This window comes from Aspergillus lentulus (genome assembly GCF_001445615.1).
Source record: "Aspergillus lentulus DNA, contig: Alt08, strain: IFM 54703, whole genome shotgun sequence".
Taxonomy (NCBI): Eukaryota; Fungi; Ascomycota; class Eurotiomycetes; order Eurotiales; family Aspergillaceae; genus Aspergillus; species Aspergillus lentulus.
The window spans coordinates 911463-932303 of record NW_028322118.1 but is presented as its reverse complement, the minus strand read 5'-3'; the positions used below and the strand labels follow the sequence as shown (position 1 = coordinate 932303).

Sequence of the window (20841 nt, the reverse complement as noted above, 5' to 3'; positions counted from 1 at the left end):
CACTCAAGCCCATATACGCACGTGACCTCGCGTCGCGAAAATCAGGATTCGCCGCGCCGGCCGCGCCCTTCTGCTTTGGCTTCTTCAACCGCCAATTACATGACTCATGACGACACGAACTTGTATGTTTCCTGAACAAGGGTGACGGGAAATTTCCCTGCTTCATGTGAATACGGAAGGCATGCCCCTGGAGCGAGCGATAAACGAATTGCCATCGTTATACCGACGACGACGTGCCCGCATGATCCCGCCGATTTCCCCGAAGTCCTTGCAAGTATCCGTTTGAAGATCGACAATGGCGGGCACCCAGGCGCGAAAAGGATTCACTCCATCAAAGACAGCAGCCGGCTCAAAGCAGAAGACGCAGGTGAAACGGAATGCCAGTCTGCTGAATTTCTTCCAGAAAGCCGACGGGCCCCCGCAAGCCACCTCTCGGCAGCCTCGAATCACGCAGTTTGCAACCAAGGTTGAGCGTTCGAGTGGGAGCGGTAATAATCCCATTTCCTTACGCAGACAAGGTAGCTCGCAAGCGAGTAATACGACTGGCAGTCTGTTTCTGGAGGATAAGAATGGATCGAAGTCATTGCCGACGGGAACTCGTACTTCCGACACTCGCGAATCTCGGTCGAGGACACCGGATGATATCTGGGGAGATGAGGACGGGAATGAAGATGCGCCACAGCCAGAAGATGGGAGATATAACGAGGACGGAAACTCGGTCAAGCGACGAAAAGTGGACTCTTCCCCAGCGGTTGATCAGGCCGATATTTCCCGTCCGGCCAAACCTACCAAGGCCCGGCAAGTTAGTGGTCCTTTTATCGATGAATCAGACAGCGAGGACGATCTGGGCGACGATCTGGGTGCCTTCAAGGAGATAGACCAAGGAGGACCAAGCTTTGAGCGGACCACGACCGGAAACGAGGAAAAAATTCCAACTAGTAGTGTTGATGTTAATCCGGCACTTAAAGAGCAACCGCCCGCTGTCGCCGCGCCCTCATTGGTAAGAGAAGCCACGAGTCACGCAGGAGACGATGAATTCGCAAATTTTGACGATATAGAAGACGATAAGTTCCTAGACGGCGACGATACCCTTGATCCATTTTACGCAGACGAAGATGCTGGCGAGAAGGAGGATTTCCTTGACCCAACCATCATGAATGATTCCTTAGGGATGAATGATGTTATCGAATGTTCCGGTGGTGAAGGCCCTGTATGTCCGATATGCCAGTCAGATCTATCAGGGTTAAGCGAGGCGGTAAGATGCCGGTTTGGATTCCAAAAGCTTGGACCTTAGACTGATTTGTTGCAGGATGTGAGCCTGCATGTTAACGATTGTCTCGATGGGAAGTCTACGGCTAACTCAGCGGAAACACCCTCAAACGCTCCGAAGCAAGCCCTATCGCGGTCCGATCGGGCTGCAGTTCCACGACCAGCTCAACGTGACCCATTTTCAGGGGGTACAAAGCCAAACTCAGCTTTCTCAAAGATTATGGCTGGAAACGCTGAAGATGTCGCTTGGGCGACTGCAGCAGCAGGAGAGATTGCGTCTCGCGGGAAGCAGGCTTATCAACGAACCTGCCCGTTCTACAAGATTCTTCCTGGCTTTTCCATCTGTGTGGATGCGTTTCGCTACGGCGCTGTGGAAGGCTGTGCCGCCTATTTTCTCAGTCACTATCATAGTGATCACTATATAGGTCTCACATCGTCCTGGCGACATGGCCCTATTTACTGCAGCAGGGCTACGGCTAATCTAGTGCGTCAGCAACTCAAAGTTGACCCCAAATGGGTGGTAGACCTGCAATTCGAAACGAAGACAGAGGTCCCTGAAACGAATGGCGTGCATGTCACCATGATCGAGGCCAATCACTGCCCTGGGAGCGCCATTTTCCTTTTCGAGAAACAGGCGGGATCCGGACCATCTGCGAGAGTACAACGAATCTTGCACTGTGGAGACTTTCGAGCATCTCCCACACATGTGCAACATGCACTTTTGCGGCCGGAAATAGATGACCCTGCTACTGGCCAACGCCGTCCACAGAAAATTGACGTTTGTTACCTTGACACGACATATATGAGTCCTAAGTATGCGTTCCCCAGCCAGGAGGATGTCATCGAAGCATGCGCGAATTTGTGTGTCAGTCTCGACCAGAATCCGGAAGGAGGTGTCGGTCAGAGTCTGTTGCAGAAGGAAAGCTCTGGTGCAGGGAGGGTTATGAGCCGATTCTTTTCTGCGATGAGCGGATCCCGTGGCAATTCAGAGAACCAGGCCGCCCGCGCTCGGGGTCGGTTGCTTGTTGTCATAGGGACATACAGTATCGGCAAGGAGCGAATATGTCTTGGTATTGCTCGAGCACTCAAAAGCAAGATATATGCCACTCCAGCCAAGAAGCGAGTGTGCGCGTGCTTAGAAGACCCGGAATTATCCTCACTGCTCACCGATGATCCGACTGAGGCTCAGGTGCATATGCAGACGCTCTTTGAGATTCGTGCAGAAACCTTGGCCGACTACTTGGACTCAATGAAGCCGCATTTCTCGCGCATTGTAGGCTTTCGGCCGACGGGGTGGAGCTACCGCCCGCCGGCAGGTCGAATGCTGGACAACCCGCCCGTGTCCACGGTGTTGCACTCACCGCAATGGAAAACGCCGTTTTCGGCACGCGATCTGACACCTCAAAGAGGCAGTACGCGGGAGAGCGCGTGCTACGGGGTACCATACAGCGAACACAGCTCTTTCCGTGAGCTGACTATGTTCTGCTGCGCCTTACGGATAGGTCGGATAATCCCGACCGTGAATGTGGGTAGCCGGAAGAGTCGGGAGCGAATGAAGGCATGGTTCGAACGGTGGGAGGCCGAAAAGAGGAAGAGTGGACTGTACCGAGTAGAGGGAGAACGATGGTAAATGTGCAGCCTACTGTTGATAGAGATGTACATAGTTCTAGGCAGCATATATGACCGGTCTCTCTATTCTCTGATATATCATGTGCATATGTCGATATATAGATTGAGATGCTCCACACCATTTACTACTAGTACAAGGCCTCGTAAGCTCAGTTTGTCAGCTGTAAATATGCAAAGATCTGTACTATATTGGGAGTAGTCTGTATCATCTGCATCTTTGACACATTTGGGATCAGGCATCCCGGCAGGCAGGCAGGCGACGAGACCACTTGCTCTTCCTCCTCACCATCACCAATATGAACCTCCAATTACAAGACAAGGTTTGTCTTGGCCAACAAGATGATCGTCAACCCCACTCTTGATACTAGCACCAAGAGTCAAAAACTGAATAACCGAGCGGTGAAGCGGTGGGAACGCAGTGTCGGGGTCGAAGATCGGCTGTTGGCCCAACCCCAGACTCCCGAACCCCAGATCCGTCATTTGGATAGCCTCGGGGTTTCCCCTCTTCCGTTCCAATCTTCCAATCCATAAATAGGCCGCACCACTGCAGTGTCTGCGAAGGTTTGTTGGCAGACTATATCATCAGCAGAGTGCCATGGATTAGATTTTGGCTCTTTGTGATCGACTTGAGTCTGTCTTTGAGAGAATCCTGGCCGTTTTCGTTTATCGCTCTTTAGCGTGCAAAAGCGTTTGTCCGAACTAGCTACCAAAAAGGTTAGTCCGCCCGGTTTGGAAGCCGTCAATGTGCGCTTAGTTGCAATTGATGGCAGCCCTATCAGACCATTGCAACACAGCATCTAACTACATCGGCGCGGTGACTAATAGTTGAGCAATCCTGCTTAGAACTGGCAGATTTGCAGATTGAGATTTTGGATCGGCCCACCATGATCACCGAGCTCCTCACCCCGCAGAACACAGGTTTTATCCTGCTGGGTCTCCTTGCCGCTTACTACATCGTTCCGTACCTGCAGAAATCGCACCTACGTGATATTCCTTCTCCGAGCTTTGCTGCCTTTAGCAACCTCTGGCTGCTCCTGCAAGCCCGTAGAGGTCATCGGTTCCTGAAGGTGGATGAGGCCCATAAGAAATACGGAAAACTCGTCCGCATTGCGCCAAGACAGGTCTCTATCGCGGACGACGCTGCAATTCAAGCTATCTACGGACACGGAAATGGCTTCCTCAAATCGTATGTGGTATCCCCATGATATCTTCCGAGTTTCTACTTATTACCCTACAGCGATTTTTATGATGCCTTTGTCTCGATTCGTCGCGGTCTTTTCAATACTCGCGACCGTGAAGAACATACCCGCAAGCGCAAGACTGTCTCTCATACCTTCAGTATGAAGTCCATTGGCCAGTTCGAGCAGTACATCCACCAAAACGTCGAGCTGTTCGTTCAGCAGTGGACCAAGCTCGCCAAGCTCAATGGGAACCCCCTTTCCGGCTATGCCACCATCGACGCTCTCAATTGGTTCAACTATCTGGCTTTTGACATCATTGGCGACCTTGCCTTTGGTGCTCCCTTTGGAATGCTCGAGAAGAGCAAGGATATTGCCGAGATGCGAAAGACGCCTGACTCGGATCCCACCTACGTACAGGCTGTCGAGGTTCTCAACCGCCGTGGTGAGGTCTCTGCTACTCTCGGCTGTCTCCCCAGACTCATCCCCTATGCCAAGTATCTCCCCGACCGCTTCTTCAAGGATGGCATTCAAGCCGTTGAAAACCTGGCTGGTATCGCCGTTGCCCGTGTCAACGAGCGCCTCAAGCCCGAAGTCATGGCGAAGAACACCCGTGTCGATCTTCTGTCTCGCCTGATGGAAGGCAAGGACAGCAACGGCAACAAGCTCGGCCGCGAGGAACTCACTGCCGAGGCCTTGACCCAGCTCATCGCTGGTTCGGATACTACCTCCAACACCACCTGCGCGATCCTCTACTGGTGCATGTCTACCCCTGGCGTCATCCCCAAGCTCCAGAAGGTCCTCGACGAGGCTATTCCCGACGACGTCGATGTTCCCACGCACGCCATGGTCAAAGATATTCCCTAGTATGTCCCTACGTCCTGTACCCTCGCCCTTTCCCTTTCATTATTGGCTAACAACCCTTTTTCAGCCTGCAATGGGTCATCTGGGAAACTATGCGCATCCACAGCACCTCCGCCATGGGTCTTCCCCGCGAGATCCCCCCCGGCAACCCCCCAGTCACCATCTCCGGCCACACCTTCTACCCCGGCGACGTCGTCTCCGTCCCCAGCTACACCATCCACCGCTCCAAGGAAATCTGGGGCCCCGACGCCGAGCAATTCGTCCCCGAACGCTGGGATCCCGCCCGCCTCACCGCGCGCCAAAAGGCCGCTTTCATTCCCTTTTCTACTGGTCCGCGCGCCTGTGTCGGCCGCAACGTCGCCGAAATGGAGCTGCTTGTCATGACCGGCACGATCTTCCGGCTCTTCGAGTTCGAAATGCAGCAGGATGGACCCATGGAGACGCGTGAGGGCTTCCTGCGCAAGCCTCTGGGTTTGATTGTCGGGATGAAGCGGAGGGCTGCGCATGCTTCTATTTAAACACCGCCAGTTGAACAGTATGACGGCTGAATCTAGGATATGACTTGGGAGGAATTGGCTTGGATGGGGGCTCGCGACAATGCAATGAATCAGCTGTAAATAAATATATTTTTCTCCTTTCTTCTCTCATGTTTCTATATACACGATCACTTTCTTCGATCTGATCATTTTCCTTACGCACTGTTGGTATCTCTCGGGTTTCTTTTGGTCCCCTGCATGATGCCGTTGAGCAGCGCTTCCTGCTGGTGCAGAGGGCATTATATAAATATCAATATCTATGAAGCAATCCAGACTTCCGTCTCAGTAAGTCTTAAAAGTTGTTGTCAGATTATGAATATTATGACCTTGGAGTAGCTCCATACAAGCATTATCGTAAGTCATCACATTATTATCATTGCCATGGGTTGCATGTCCAGCCCCGGCAGAGCGACATAAAAACCATACAAAGAACACTACAGAGCCCCCCACAAACACCTCCATAACTCAGACAAACATTGCTCCACCTATATCTAACAAGTCGAACCTAACAGGTCGCTTGTCTGAGTGGACGTGCAATCTGCACGGCATCAAGACCAAGAGCCGGGACCGAACTTCTCGCCGGCTGGCAACTTAATCTGGATGGCCTTTCCAGAGGCATCCATGGTGTCAGCGGCGATGTTGGTACCCCACCAGTCTGGGAAACTCGTGTTGGTTAATTGAAGCGTGAGGAAGATCAAGATAGTGCACAGCGCCAAGCCGACGTCCAATCCTGCTGACAAAACGTAGGTGTAGTGCATCCACCATCCGCGGAAACGGTTGCGGATGTATCTGTTAAACACAAGACCTACGATACCCCAGCTGAGGTAGTTCAGTGGCGTCGCAGGGGGAATCAGTCCCGCACCACCGAAGATGACGGGCGCGCTGAGGTACCGGATGGGACTCTTGGGCCAGTAGCGAGCACCGAGGTAGATGGCAACGGGCAAAATGGCGCCAGCGAGCCAGAACCACATGAGGCCGGAATATATCTGACCGGGAGAAAACATGCGGGAGGGGCCGATGACACCCCAAATGATGGAAGCATTGAAGAATACGCGGCCGTTGGGACAGGTGTAGCGGTTGGCCTGTTCTGCGTCGCAGACGTTCTTAATTGCTCCAAGTGCCCAGTTCATCGTGCATATTTGGACGATCGAGGACCACAAACAGGCAACCAACTGTCCGGCGAAGGTCACGCGAGGCGGGAGCTTCATGTAGTGACCTAGGTTGTACTCGAGTCAGCTCTATCATGCTAATTCGTCGACACTTCTGTTTTGATAAATGACATACCCAGCTTCATGTCCTGGCAAAAATACAGGCCCTGCGACATGGTGATGTACCCGTAGGTCTTGAAGAGCATCATCGCCATAGGGCGTCCCGGCTGCATGTAACCGATGATGAATTCCGTAATGACGTTCAGTCCGATCTGAATGTTGGTCGTCGCCTGCACGAGACCGATGGGCACGAACCACACAGCCGCAATGATCAAGGAGACGAAAAAGGCCCACCAGGTCAAATGAGTTGGATAGCCCAGTACAACGCCTAGGCCCATTCCGATCATAACCAGAGAAAGGACAGCATACCACCACAATGGGACGGTCTTGAATCGGGACATTAGACGCCCGTGGACGTCTTCCTCTTCCTCACCGAACTTGCGTAACCGGGCCCACAGCTCCTTTCCATGAAAGAGTCCAGTATGGAAGAGTACGGCGATCATGGTAGCAAAACTCAAACCATAGTTCAGAGCGAACGTGGTGGACAGGAAAAGAGGCGAATACTGTTCGTACTTGGCTTGATCAAACTCATAATTTGGGGTGAGAATTTTAGACACTTCGTACTTGTGGGCGGTGTTGTCGTAGCTGTTCGAGTCGCTAATGGGCAGGTACTTGCCGTACCACATACCACTATAGTGCAGGCCCATTGTGGTGATCCAGAAAAATATCACCATACCGATAAGAGTATTCATGTGCGCATGCCACGGAGAGATCAGGGGACTGAAGTTGAAACCAGAGACCTGTGTCCAGTCAAAGGTGATGGGGACGAGGGAAAGCCCGGTCCAGCCACCAAAGAGCTGGTTGATGACCGGGTTCTGGGGCTTGATCCAGGTGATGAAAGCGAAGGCACTCAAGAACGGAGCAATGTATCCGGGGAACCAGTACCAGACGAATGATCCGATCATGCAGTACAGAAAGAGGCGGTATTTTCCAATTGTCCATCCGGAAACCTTTCGTGGATCGGGCTTTGAGCGATCATGCAAAGCAGTAAAGAGTGCAGAGTTAATGAGGGTAGAGGGCCAGATCATGGCGGCTGGCGTGACAAGGAACCGGTGGAAGAAACCAGCCAAGCCAAATCCTAGAGTCTGGGTAGATATGCACATCAGAAGCTCAAACGCCCAACTGAACCGCTGCTTGTAGAAGGCTCTCTGAGCAAGCAGCACATCCGTCGCATAAGCAGCACCACCGGCAAAGGTAGCATTGGACATGATGACGATAAGAGCATGCTCCTTCTTGCTGAACGGTCCAGGGTTGAGGTTGCAATCGATGCCAAAGAACTTGAACTGCTTGCTGGGCATTACCTTGTACCAAGCCACCCCAACCGGGTAGGCGACGACCTGGATCACGTACGAGGGGATGACGATGTACGGCTGGCGCATAGAAAACAACATGTTCAGCGCTGAACCAAGGGTCGCAAACACCAAGCCGATAGTCCAGGCGCGGATTGTGTTTGTGTGTCCACCCTCATCGTAGTTTGGAACCGCGGAGCGAACCTCAACGTAGGGTGAATTTTCCATAAGTTCATGGGCAACGCCAGCACGAGCGCCCTTGTCGTCCGTGTGCAGGGCCTCATCGAGCTCCTCAACCACATCGTCAGGGAGATTGGGATCCCACTGATGTTGCTCCTTGATATGCTTGAGATGCCTCAGGACATCATCGGGCGCCGTCTCGTCCGCCAGAGAGTTGTCGCTGACGGCGACCGTGGGTTCGACGATCTTCTCCTCCTTCATCCTGAGAGGAGGATTGAACGGTTGAGGTCGGTGGCAGATAATAGAAGAGGATTTTCAATGCAGGATGTCTGCAATGGATAAGAGAAGCAGTAATAGTGGAGTAGCGCCGTCGTGAGAAGGATCCACCTCAGGCTGTTCCCATACACGATCGGCAGGAGAGAGAATTGGATGATGAGAGAAGGATGAGAGGGGAAGAGAAGGGGAGGAAGGTCGGACGCGAAGCAGATGCAGCGGGTCACGTTATATAAGGAAGTGAGAGTGGTGCGCGGTCGAGAACCATCACTGAGAGGAAACGACCACCCCAGCAGGACTCGCTATCCCCATTCCAACCAGATATCCGACGGTAACCCGCCACGTTATCTCTGGATACTTTCATTTACTATGACTTCAGCCACTCAAAGATCATATCTCAAGGAGGGGAATGGGGCTCGCTGTCCGCCACCGAGAATAAGTCATTTGCACTTGTCAGATGTTACCCTGATGGGTAACCAGTCAATAAACGCATGGTCTGATCGATTGCTAGTTCTAGGATGGGCCGTTCCAAAGTGATTCTCGACACGTGTGAAAACGGAGGATTCGACAATGATAGCTTCCCATTGGAGGAACCCGACCGGTTGGAAGTCTTGGGTTCCATCTCTGAAAGACATGAACCTAGACTGCGAGTTATCGGCGAGACAGTCACGGAGCTATACTAGCGCCCCTGTTGCCATGGCCGGAAAGCGGCACAACCAGAGCTTCTTCTTTCTTATTTCTGGTGGGCAGTGCTCCACCACGCTGGTGGCACCAGAGAGACTGACGGGTCAAGCGAGAAATGAGAACGCTCAGAAGCTGTCCAATACTGATAGCAGCGTGCGGGAGCCCTAGTATCAACTCCGCATGTCATTAGATGTTGGAACGACTTCTGATTGCCCCCGCCGGAAGTCCGAACCCATGTCCAGGTCGCACAAGGTCTCAGGGATACTCGACGGCGCCTTTGCTCGAATCAGTTGGTATTTCAAATCCTCCCCTCTCCCCAGGTTGCCTTCCAATTACTGGCTGAGGGGTAAAAGCCAGGACCGGTCGACTTCTACATCCCTCTTGCGGGCTTGTCGCTTAAGCCCCGATCGACATTAGGAGAAGGCAATACTTCGGCTATCCTTGATTAGACTCAAATTCAAGCGTCCAAAGACAAGACTAAATGGTGGGGGGCTGGCTGGAGCTAAATTAGTCCGGCCATATCTGCCAAATCCGGGGTAGCGTGGTCTCCTGCATCACACAGTGGCCACTGGCTTGCTTCCGAACATTTACATACCACACCACAAAGGATCATGTGGCTTCTGGACAGACGGGATAAGCATAGGGAGCAGAATCACTGACTTCGGTGGCAAGATTCACTTATCTGAAGCCCAAGTATGTCTCAGATATGTCGCTGGGAAGGACCGGAGGAGGATGCGGAGGATTGGATTTGGAACAAGACGGATGATAAGCTTGCTGCGGCGCCCGCCCAGGGGCCACCCTCGAGGCTTGTCCGTGATAAGCCAACGATAACCGCTACCAATGACGGTTGAGAATTAAGAGCGGAAAAGCCCGAGGAACTTGGCCGTAGACGCCTAAAAAGGGAGGGGGGACATGAAATGGGGCCGAAGCGGATAAGTCCTTGGTAATTTTGACTGGTGTAACCTTCCCCATGCAAAAAAAAAGGATTTATTATGCGATAGCATTACTTGCCTTCTAGCGATTTCTCAGATGGCCACGTCCCCGGTGTTACTTGACCCTTGGTCCGGCTGAGACAAGGACAACTCCTGATTGTGATGCTTGTTTGTACACTCCTGTTGTTTGACTTTAGACCAATTTCGCCCTCCCAGATTCATTGACTTCCCGAGGTAAGACAGTAAGTTTGCAAGCGCGTCTGTCTACTCCGTGCCGATTCTGTCAAAAGGTCCGAGTACTCTCACAAGTCCACGCACCAGCATAAATTCAGGTTTCAGTTTGGCCCTCACTTCATACTCGACGACTGTTCTGCCCAGACTAAAGAACAATAATCGCTTAGACCTTCTGCAGTGGTATCTCTGCGTTGTTAGACCGTCTCTGATCTCTCACGCTTGCCTTTGCCCCATAGGACGGAGGACCTAGCCCGGCGCTAAGACCGCTACAGCGCCGTCGCTAATGGTATCCATGGACACATGGCAAGCGAGGCAGATAAGGAACACCCCCATATCCTCGCCCTGGATATATTGCCTTTTAACCTCCTGCTTATTCTGCACTAGCTCCGGTGGACTAAGGATGGACCAAGACCAAGGACGGTTCAGGATTGGACCATCTTATCAAGTTTGCGTTTAACGTAGGATAGTCTAATTTGTGCGGGCTACGGGAAGACCTCTTTTAACTATCCTGGTCTTTATCTACGACGTCGCGACGAAGCCAAAGTATGTGTCAGCAAGGCATCTCTCTGATCACCATTATTACAATCTAGAAACGGACCACAAATATCTTTTTGGTTGGTTGATTGGCAATCGCAGTCTCTGGCGAGATCTGGCTTCGATCTCAGGGAGGATTCCGCTTGAAACGCAGGATTATCTGGATGGGCTCCGGCGGAGATTACTCGGCAAAATTATGGGGTTGAGCTTGAGAAGGAGAAGAGTAAAGATTTCTTCTGGCATTATTGACTATTGCTATTGCTATTGCCAGTATTACTCTTATCGACATGAAAATCACCTGACAATTATTGTACTCTGACAAAAAGATTTCTTGAATAGAAAAATGGCTCCGCCAATGGCAAAAAGATGCTCGCTCAGGGCAATGCGGCGAACTGTAAATCCTGAAGATCAATGCAAACATGATTTGTCCACTATCCTTCCGCAAAGGTCCACCTTACGTCTCGGACCCCTGTTGATGATCTTAGGTATACGGGCCGGTAGACAGGAAGAATTCATCCTCGCACAAGGCCCACTCGAAATCAGCGAGGAAGTGGTCGTCGGCACGAGCTGAGTCCTGTCTCTCCGCAGAGTTGACCATCGTGCTGGCGGCCGCACTGGAGGGGTTGCGGGTGCTCTCAGCTCCTGAGATCATGGGGTCATCAGCCTGTGCGGGATGAGTTTCAGGAATGGGAGGTATAATACCATCCGCGGCCTCCCCCTGCGGAAGATACATAGTACGATATTGTGGCTCGTTCTCGTCGCGCCACCACCAGACCGCGTCGAGGACGGGACTGAGAACAAGACGGCCCCGCACTCGGAGGGATGTGTACGCGCTGCCATCGGGCTTGCGGTAGGCTTTGGTGCTATTCCAGAGCTGGTTCAGAATGAAGACGGCCTTGGCGGCACTATCGTTCTGCTGGACGGACATCTCCTTTGCGAGATTGATTCCGGAGAAGAACGAGGCCCTGGCTCGCTCGAGATCCAGATCGCACGATGTGTATAACTTGAGTATGCGGAGCAGGGACACTGAAGCGAGGAGGAGCCCGAAGTTTATCTGGACGGGGGTAGTCACCAGGCGGCCGGGTGTTTGACCTAAAGATTGGACGAAGTCAATGACTCGGCAAGCTGCGGCCAAAAGACGAGGCAGGGCGCCGGTTGAAGCTAGGGTTCCGGTCTTGTAAAAATGAAAGACTTGAATACTCAAGCGGCACAGAGCTACGTGGAATCTGTCGACTGCTGTAAATGCGTCAGCGCTGTTCGTCCTTGAATAGATCAACCAGGCCGTACCGGAAGTGAACTGGGTTTCCAAGTCTGTCATTTGGCTCTCATATGTGCGGAGAATGATATCCAACGAGCGCTCCTGTTCCAAAGACAAGTTTCGCACCCCGTTTTCGACTACTGCCGCGCTGCATCTGGTTACCAGATCCAAGCATTTGAGCTTCAGCACCAATCCTGGAGCAATTCTCTGGAACAAGCGATGGCTCTGCCCGAGTTCCTGGTGCATATCATTGAGAGTGCGAGCCAATTGCCCTTTGACAATGCAGGAGCTATATCACTGTTAGCAACGGTAGATAGCCTCGCGTTTAACGACTCACTTCTGATATGCAATCACGCAATGTGCCCAAAGCTCCGATCGCCGAACCATATCAGCTTCGGTCGGTGCGGGAGTTTTAAACCTGGAAAACTCATGGCTGGACATGGGTATGTGCGTGCCGTTCTGCATGGCAATGTGGAGCATCATGCCGCTCAAGGTGAACGTCACGTCCGACCGAGTTTTGTCCTTTGCAAAGGGCCAAGTGAGAAGCAGCAGCAGTCCCTGAACTGTGTGCCATGGTGTGGTTGACAAGGCTGAGAGTAAAGCCATCTCAACAATACCCCGCGAGAGAGCTGTCAGTAAAGTTGGATTTTTCGGGTAAGACCTGCACGCAACCCCAATAACAGCCCAGAACAAAAAAGGAGATTGTGTGTAGTAAGCATTGGGTGTCAGCCCGACGTCGAGGATGGGAAGGAACTGGGAATATTCACGGAAGAACCTGTAGCATCACAATCAGCGTCAAAATAGACTTGGCGGGCCATCATCCAACTGCTGCCATTGACTGACACTTGGAACAGATCATCGATCTCCTCTGCCTTCACCGTTACATTATTCAGGGTACGAGGAACGGTCGGCTCTAGACGGTGATTGTCCGCCTCGATATCCACTTGGGCTAAAGGCTCTCCTAGACCTGCCGAGGATAGCAGCTGCTGGGCATACGATGGAACAGGAAGAGCAGCGGCGCACGAAGGAGGACCAGAAGCCGGGGGAGTTGGAAGAGCAGGAGCAGGAGGAGTAGGAAGACTTAATGCAATCTCGCTGCTTGCAGAGTGCACTCCCATCTCTGCTGCAGCTGTGAGCATAGCTATGGGGGAAGCATGATGGTTTGGGGCCTGCGCAGCTTGTAATTGTCGACGGAGCTCATTCGCCTCATGTTCCAGTTCGGCTCGACGCCTGCGTGGATTTTGTCAGCCTTCGGTCAACACAAACCACACAAGTGGTGCAACCATACTGGCGTTTATGCTCCCTTCGGAAAGGGTCTGAGATGACACACTTAATCTGGGACTTTCGGCATCTTGTGCATGGCTGATCAGGGTTCAAGTACGCATCGCATTTGTGCTATTGACTGAGTGTTAGTCAAGAAGAAACACTTGGAGTAGGCCATGCACTCCAGCATTCAGTAAGCAGAGGCTTACCTTTTGTTGTCTGCACTCTGTGCATGCTTTCTTGGCTCGCTTAAGCAAAGATCTAAGATAAGCTTCTTTGTTAGCGTTGCTCATGGAACCCACCGTGGAATGTTCGGGAAGGGGTGAAGAATCTCACTGGGGGTCCATTTCGTCTGCTATCATTCGCATGTATCGGGAACAACGTAGCAGAGACTCTGCATTCTGCTCCTGCACTGATAGTGTAAAGGAGCTCTCTCCCTGATACTCCTCGCGATGACCTTTGGACTGGCGAGAAGAGCTACGAGTTGAAGAAGTTTGGGTCTTCGGAGATAGTGCCATAATGTCCGTGACTGGTGGAGAAAGCCTCAGGACTGCTGGCGATAATTGGCATTGACTGGACGAAGACTGCTTTGGCGAGTTTTGGAGATGAGGCTAAGGTAATCTTAGGATAGAGATTGAACATTCACTTAACGAGTCGCGACTCATACCATCCTCAGCAAGGCTACTACCGGTTATGGGAGAGAGTCACGTAACACGAGACGTTTCCTAGACAAGGATTCGGGAATACAAGTGGTGATTACGGATTATGGTCGACGTTATTCAGATCTGACCTATAAAGGCCTGCTATAACTCAGCATGAACATCATAGTTCAGCCGTTACTCGGCGTTCCATCTCACTCATAGGTGACCCTCTGCTCGACTTCTACCGGGGGGTTGTTGACAATGACGCTATAGTTATACCCCAGCATCAGGCCCGGAACCGGCACGGAGATAAGCTATCAGGCCGGAGATATGGAACCCCGATTGGCCCTCCGGCTTTTCCCCAAAGGAGCACCGAGCAACATCGGGCAGTACCGCTGGAATCCTCGAGTCTCAATTGCGAATTGATAGCAAAGTTCCGCTTCCTCTCTTTTTAGTGTCTCGGGAACTGTATAGAAAAGGAACCTCATGCCCATCATCTGTTGCGCCTACTGATGTGCACATCTCCCAGGTCAAAGCCACTGTGACTAGACTCTTTCGCTAGCCTATGGCCATCCGCTTATTATCAGTTACGACATTGCTACTGTACCTAACGGTCCATATAACTGATTGGTCAAATATGAAGCCCTTGCCATGCTTACACAAATTGGCTGGCTTCGATGCTCTGTGATCCCGCGTTTCATGAGCAAACATGTTCCCGACATGTCCAAAGGACGCCAGGACGATTACATTACATGAGACTGCCAGAGATGTACTCTAAAGATGAACTCGCAACTAAGTGTGCAAGTAACCCAAGCTTTCAAGTTCTCCTCTGTCTTTGCTGAATGAATACAGCTCGGCCACTCGTCACATGTCTAGATGAAGCACTTCAGCTGTCACACAAGCCCTACATCTGTTAATAGAACCTGTTGGACAACATGGCTTTCAAGATACCCGATCCGTCTAGAATGTCAAGAGTGTGGTTGTCCAGGGTAGGATGAGCACACCTCAATCACATCAAATTCTCATACAATTGACATACCATCAAATGTTCTCTCTCAGCCTGCGACGCTGCGATAGTTGATGCAAGTCTCCGCGGGCATCCTCAATGGTAGCATTGCCGATATCACGGTTACGAAGATCTTGGGACTTCTTTTTACGACTGAGGATCCTACAGTCCCACACATGGACCAGAGGTGGCATTAGGTGCTATTGCCCAGCAAGTGACATGAAAACAATTCGCGCTTGGACAAAACTTGATTTACAAGTTGGATGTCTCAGCTCAGCTTGCCCATGAAGCGGACACCGTGTTGCTGTGTCGCAATTGACAACTCACTGTGCATATTGAGTAGTACATCCTACTTCTCCTTTCCAGAAATATGACTTGGGTCCTGCAATCTCGACTATTGCGGAAAATTAGATCCTGACAGTTACAAATGTTGCAATAGCTTACAGCGTGCCGAAATTTGGTATCCACTGTGAGCGCGGGTTACTTATATTCGTGGCTGAGTGGCCTTCGTCGCACAGAGCCTCCAATGGAAATCAGCGGAGGCACTTTCAAATTTGGCTGCTATCGCCTGAGTGGTTGCATTTGCAGTACATCTGCTATACATGGAGTCTGCTTGGTGATCGATCTGGCATATTGCCATGGAGACACCTGCTTTCTAGGTTATCTCGATCAAGAATCACTATCGATGGCTCAGAATAGTTCGAAGCTTTTCCTATTCGCCTCAGTACTCTATATGCCCGTTCTTCTAAGAGACCTACTGATACCATCTAGGAATAAGCAACCGCCACTTGCTTACCTTGTTAGCCTCCGGTACATAGTGCACTGCCAGACTGTATCTAAACTATCAATAACTACCTTCGTCAGCGCTAGAGACCGATTTGTGTAGATGGTTATCTTGGAATTGTACTCTCGACGAAGGGCTCATCAGATACGAAATGGTTTCCTCTGAACTACGTCTTATGACTAAGGTGGCAAGCATAATATCAGATGGTGCATTGTCATTGCTTTTGTTATGAAACTGTTGCCGTCAATGTGCTCTATGGCGGGATGTACTCACCGTGACATCACTGTCACTGTCAGTTCATCCCAACTTGAGGCGACTGATAGATCCAAACAACATACAACTACCAAGTCTATTCAAAATTCACTGTATAGGTCAATATTTCGTCTAACTGTAATAGATAAGCATGAGTTTCGATCTCCCTTCTGTTAGCGAGCTCAAACGCGCGGCCGAGGTTGGCCAGCGCATCACACCCGAAGATGTCTCCGTCATAGCACAAGCGGAGAGCGAGTTGACGGGCAAAGGGCCGGTAAGAGGAGGACCTGCAGGTTAGTTCTTTCGATCGTAGAAAAAAGGAGAGCATCCGATATTGATTGCACTTTAGCAACGGCGCAGAGCCTGGCGATGCGGCAGATGAACTTTGACACGAAGTTGGATGAGATCTCGAGGAAGCCGCAGAGCCATATCACCCAGGAGGATGCACGAGAGATACAAGCTACGGAGGTTAGTCACCCACTCGCTGATGTAGATCTTCTATGGTTCTGATGGATCTTTCAAGGGTCGCGCATTCAACAAGCCGCCTGGTGCGGGTTCCGTCGCCGCTCAGGTTCGCTCCATTGCCAACCGCAACGAGGAACTGGGCCTTCCACCCGTCAACGCAGGCCTTGATGCATATGTGACTAAGGATGATGCACGAGAAGCGCAAAGAGCTGAATCCTTTGTGTATGGAGGGCAGAACCCCTCGGGCGGGATGGCGGCTCAGATGCAGGTAAGCGGAAATCGGCTCCGGTGTTGGTAATCAGACTGACAAAACTGCTATTAGAGTGCTGCCGATAAGATAGAGCATGTCAGAAGAGTCAGCGGTCAGGAATGACCAGGAGAGAATCTTCGGGGGCTGGAGACTCCACCGTGCGGATGTGTTGTGGCTTCGGTAGAGGCGGTGTCTGGCCATCTTTTCAAGCTTCCTCTTTTGAATTCGAGTATATGACGGCTTGAAAAGTAGCGTCTGAGCATTCTCAAGAAAAATGATTCATCTCATAGTAAGGAGTATATAGTTCTATAGTTCAGCCTTGAAATGCCAGAATTTAGGCCTCATAACCTCAGGCAATTCTAGACAAGGCTTAGCGTTGGGCACCAAGACGAAAGAAAAGTTTTCGTCGGTGATATTCAATAAGCTGACACAGATGCTGACAAGCCTCGAAGCATTGTGCAGCTGAATACTCTGTCAAACAACGGAGAGTATACTTTTCTAATGACTCGATGATTTAGAACGCCAGTGGCTTGTTCAGCACTTGACTCTCCTATCAATGATCGGTGCGGGGTTGGGAGGGGCCAAAAATGCAGCTCATTGGGGCCATGTGAGCACCGCCAGCTCCAAACTCAGTTTCACAGAACTGGTAAAAATAGGAGATTATCCAAGCCACATAATTGCGTACTCGGCAATCATTATTAAGGCTGAAAGGCTCAAGAGGTCCCAACAATCTGGGCTCTGGCGTTTTTATGTGTAAACTGCTCTTTCTTAATTATATTCCACGACAGAAAGATTTCAAATCCCCAGTGCACCGTGATCGCTGCATTGATATAGCCTGACTTACTGCTTGTTGATGTCAAAGTTCGCATAGGCACCAAGTAGCTTTCTTCGGAAGGCGTCAGCAGTCAGCACAATGGTCAAACAGACAGTTTTCACCACCATTACGCCCCTCCCCCCATACATCAGCAGAGACATAGTTGTGGAGACACTGCACAACCATAGGGAGATGATAGAGCTGAATCCTCTGGTCATCAAATTCGCTCAATGCAAACCTCCCAGCTTCGCGCCCGCAGACGAGTTCCACACCATTTGGTACGAATTGACTGACAGAATCTCATATCTACCCGGAGGGCTTCTCCAGGGCAATGTCAGCTACAAAGGCTGTTTCCATGATCTTCCACGCGGTCTGCAAACACACGTCTACGCACCGACTGGACTCGATATTCGGGATAAATGGACTGTCTGCGGGAATATGCCGGGCGAACCTCGCGAGACCATCGAGCTGGGCTTACCAGAGGCTCCTCGGGAAGGATTGTACCTGCGCGAGGACGTCCAGATGCGATGTCAAATCTGGGCCACGAGCTTTGTCAAAAAGACCCTCAAGAAAGCACATGCAACGCTGGTCGATCGACTGGTCATGAAAGCAAACCTCCTGAAAGAGCGTGCGGAAAACAACTCTATCTCCTTGGGTTCTCCGACCTCGGCTTCTTCGCATAGATTTTCAGTAGCGTCCGCTGAATTACCAGTGCCGGAGTATGGTCAAACTATGCATTCACCCCGTGAAAAATGGCAGCAGGTTCATGGACCGAATGGCGCAGCCAATAAGAGTAATCCCTTCCCATCAGCCAACGAGCTTCCTGGGCCATTACGGCCTGGACAACCATCGGGCCTGGCAACACCGGAAATTCAAATTAATGGCGTGTCTGAATCCAGTATACCGGGGATATCCCAAAATCAGGAGAGGCACTCGCGCCGATCGTCGTATCCCGGCAAAGCACCATATGAATTGGAATAGCAGGATCGGCAAAGATCTGATCGAAAATCCTTGTGCGCATCTGAGTGGTCGTGTTTATTTTCGCCCTTGCAATACCCCGCCGATGGAGGAAAGCTATTAGCCGTATGGATAGGTGGTGCGCGAACCTCGTCCTTGCTTCAATCCAGATGGTCTCGGTCCGTACCAATTGATACTCCGTCTCTTGAGAATCGAGATAGACTGGTGTGAGTCACTTAAGAGGACAAAATTGTAGTGCATTGTTGCGTCCGGGCTAGGTTGCCAGCCAATTGACCAGGAGGAAGCGTGAGGATCCCGATTCGGAAAATGAGCTCCAAGCGGACCGGCTCAAGTTATCGTTAGTCAGATACTTCAAAGTGTGATTAAGGTATTAGTCGCTTTGCTGTCTTGCTTCAGCTCGTTGGACCGCTTGTCACCGAGTCTCATCTTATGCAAGCGTGACAAATCTTTGCGCGGGCTAGGATTTAGGAATCCCGACAGGGGCAAAAGGACGCCAATCAGAGCTCATTGTCGGGTCAACGGAGATATTTGAGAATGCACTTTGTCCTGTCGATTTGAAATAATATCATAATGTCCGAGTAGAATGTGGTCCCCGCAGTGGTCTATTGTCGATAATTCTGATTCATACCGCCGATTGTTGGTCGCTGCCCCTCATTCACCCCCAGCAGATCAATTGCAACTCCATCGGAGCTTTGAACTAAAAATGCCCAGTGACAAATACTGGTCAAATGGCTCAATATCAGGGCCGAATCAGAAGACCAAATGGCAATCCAGCAGAGGAGCTAGAATGCGCTACTAAAGCTTTTTGGTTAGTAGGTGAGAAGCGAACAGAAATAAGCTCGGCGCGACAGTGACGCAACTCTCTGCTTCTACCGCGGGCACCCCTCCATCATTCTTCCCAGAGCCAAACATGGCCGGTTCTCAACTGACCGGCGGCATAAGCTTCATTTGCTCATTATTGAAATGGGGACGCCACTAGTGGTTGACAAAATAATGGCTGGTGGTTCCAAATCAGATGGAGGAGAAGGAGGGGGAGATTTGGGGGTATAAATAACCCCCTTCATCGCCATTTCTCTACAAAGGTACTCAACTTTGAGCACCTTGTTGACTCTATCGTGATACCTTTCCTCCAATTAGTTATTATCAGTCGAATTAGCCACAATGCCTCTTACTGGTCACTGCCTCTGCAACGCAGTTACTTACACTATTGATGTGGATCAGCCCGCTCTGGTGGGATATGACCACTGCGATGACTGCCAGCGTCAGACTGGCTCGACTTACTGTACGTTGTCAATCTTATTCTTATTGCTTCTTAAATCTTGCGACCTTAACGTAGAATCGTTGTTTGCTAATGGTTACACCCTTTTGCAGCGCTCGTTGCGGTCGTTCCCAAAGACAAGCTGAAGATCAATGGCCCCATCAAGAGCTTCGCTAAGAATGGAAGCTCTGGAAAGCCTGTTCATCGTATGTTCTGCTCGGAATGTGGTTCGCCAATTGCCCACGATCCGGACGCTGCCCCAGAGATCATCGCCATCAAGGCTGGGACCTTGGACACCGACATCAAGAAGAATCTGAAGCCGGTACGTGGATTCAGGAGGCGTGTTATCGGATGAAATATGCTAACTACATGTGTTTCTGTCCAGGATACCGAAATCTGGACCGTTGGCAAGCTTCCTTTCTGCCAGGAGCACCTGGCCAAGCCTTTCGAGCACATGCCCCAATAGATGGGACGAAAACACGAATCTTTCTTGGTCAGAATGAATAGCCATTTTAATATACGACGAGCTCAGCAATACGAGAATGGAGTTTGGGTTTTGAAGACACCTTGTTGCTACAGGGGACGGTACTACTTTCACCGAAAAACTGGACCTCATATGTTTGGAAGCGTGTTGTATTAACTAAATATATATTCCGAATTCCAAAACCGCATGTGTCGCAGTTGCCATCCTCAATCTACTCTGTCTTGAGGTAAACTCTTCAGTCTGTATTGTATGAACTTTGGGCACACTATTTGTTCAGAAACCAGTGGATAATACTCAGCAAGCAGTGCAAACATGGCTGACAAGTTGCTTGGGGAAAATAACAAAGCAGACTCTGGTGTAAAATTCCCTACTAATCCCCCGAACAAAGTGCGGAACTTTAACTTTCTTGCTCCCATCCTCCTTCAGGACGTGCTCAACACGCCTGAGCTATGGCCGATCGGCACATTTATATACATACCTTTACTATAAAAGGAACACATTGACCAGAAGAGCATCTC

The 20841-nt window shown here is 50.9% G+C and overlaps 7 protein-coding genes across 7 annotated transcripts; 5 read left to right on the top strand and 2 right to left on the bottom strand.

Moving 5' to 3' along the window:
- Positions 1–295: 295 nt before the first annotated feature.
- Positions 296–2899, top strand: ALT_3573 (DNA cross-link repair protein PSO2; the record flags this gene model as incomplete). Its single annotated transcript, XM_089599599.1, has 2 exons — positions 296–1210; positions 1310–2899. 2 exons carry the CDS (start codon positions 296–298, stop codon positions 2897–2899), a joined length of 2505 nt encoding a protein of 834 aa, XP_089455937.1.
- An 883-nt stretch (positions 2900–3782) lies between these two features.
- On the top strand, positions 3783–5458 carry ALT_3572 (cytochrome P450; the record flags this gene model as incomplete). Its single annotated transcript, XM_033556513.2, has 3 exons — positions 3783–4084; positions 4136–4942; positions 5008–5458. The coding sequence occupies 3 exons, from the start codon at positions 3783–3785 to the stop codon at positions 5456–5458; spliced, it is 1560 nt and encodes a 519-aa protein (XP_033412404.2).
- A 566-nt stretch (positions 5459–6024) lies between these two features.
- optB (small oligopeptide transporter, OPT family) lies at positions 6025–8474 on the bottom strand (the record flags this gene model as incomplete). The annotated part of the gene is made up of 2 exons (XM_033556514.2): positions 6025–6692; positions 6761–8474. 2 exons carry the CDS (start codon positions 8472–8474, stop codon positions 6025–6027), a joined length of 2382 nt encoding a protein of 793 aa, XP_033412405.1.
- Positions 8475–11351: 2877 nt separating this feature from the next.
- Positions 11352–13267, bottom strand: ALT_3570 (putative C6 transcription factor (Leu3); the record flags this gene model as incomplete). Its single annotated transcript, XM_033556515.2, has 4 exons — positions 11352–12106; positions 12158–12417; positions 12466–12903; positions 12972–13267. The coding sequence occupies 4 exons, from the start codon at positions 13265–13267 to the stop codon at positions 11352–11354; spliced, it is 1749 nt and encodes a 582-aa protein (XP_033412406.2).
- Positions 13268–16225: 2958 nt separating this feature from the next.
- On the top strand, positions 16226–16912 carry ALT_3569 (uncharacterized protein; the record flags this gene model as incomplete). Its single annotated transcript, XM_033556516.2, has 4 exons — positions 16226–16367; positions 16424–16542; positions 16598–16807; positions 16862–16912. 4 exons carry the CDS (start codon positions 16226–16228, stop codon positions 16910–16912), a joined length of 522 nt encoding a protein of 173 aa, XP_033412407.2.
- Positions 16913–17702: 790 nt separating this feature from the next.
- Positions 17703–18584, top strand: ALT_3568 (uncharacterized protein; the record flags this gene model as incomplete). The annotated part of the gene is made up of 1 exon (XM_033556517.2): positions 17703–18584. The coding sequence occupies one exon, from the start codon at positions 17703–17705 to the stop codon at positions 18582–18584; it is 882 nt and encodes a 293-aa protein (XP_033412408.2).
- A 1158-nt stretch (positions 18585–19742) lies between these two features.
- ALT_3567 (GFA family protein) lies at positions 19743–20305 on the top strand (the record flags this gene model as incomplete). Its single annotated transcript, XM_033556518.2, has 3 exons — positions 19743–19863; positions 19953–20161; positions 20225–20305. 3 exons carry the CDS (start codon positions 19743–19745, stop codon positions 20303–20305), a joined length of 411 nt encoding a protein of 136 aa, XP_033412409.1.
- Positions 20306–20841: the final 536 nt, after the last annotated feature.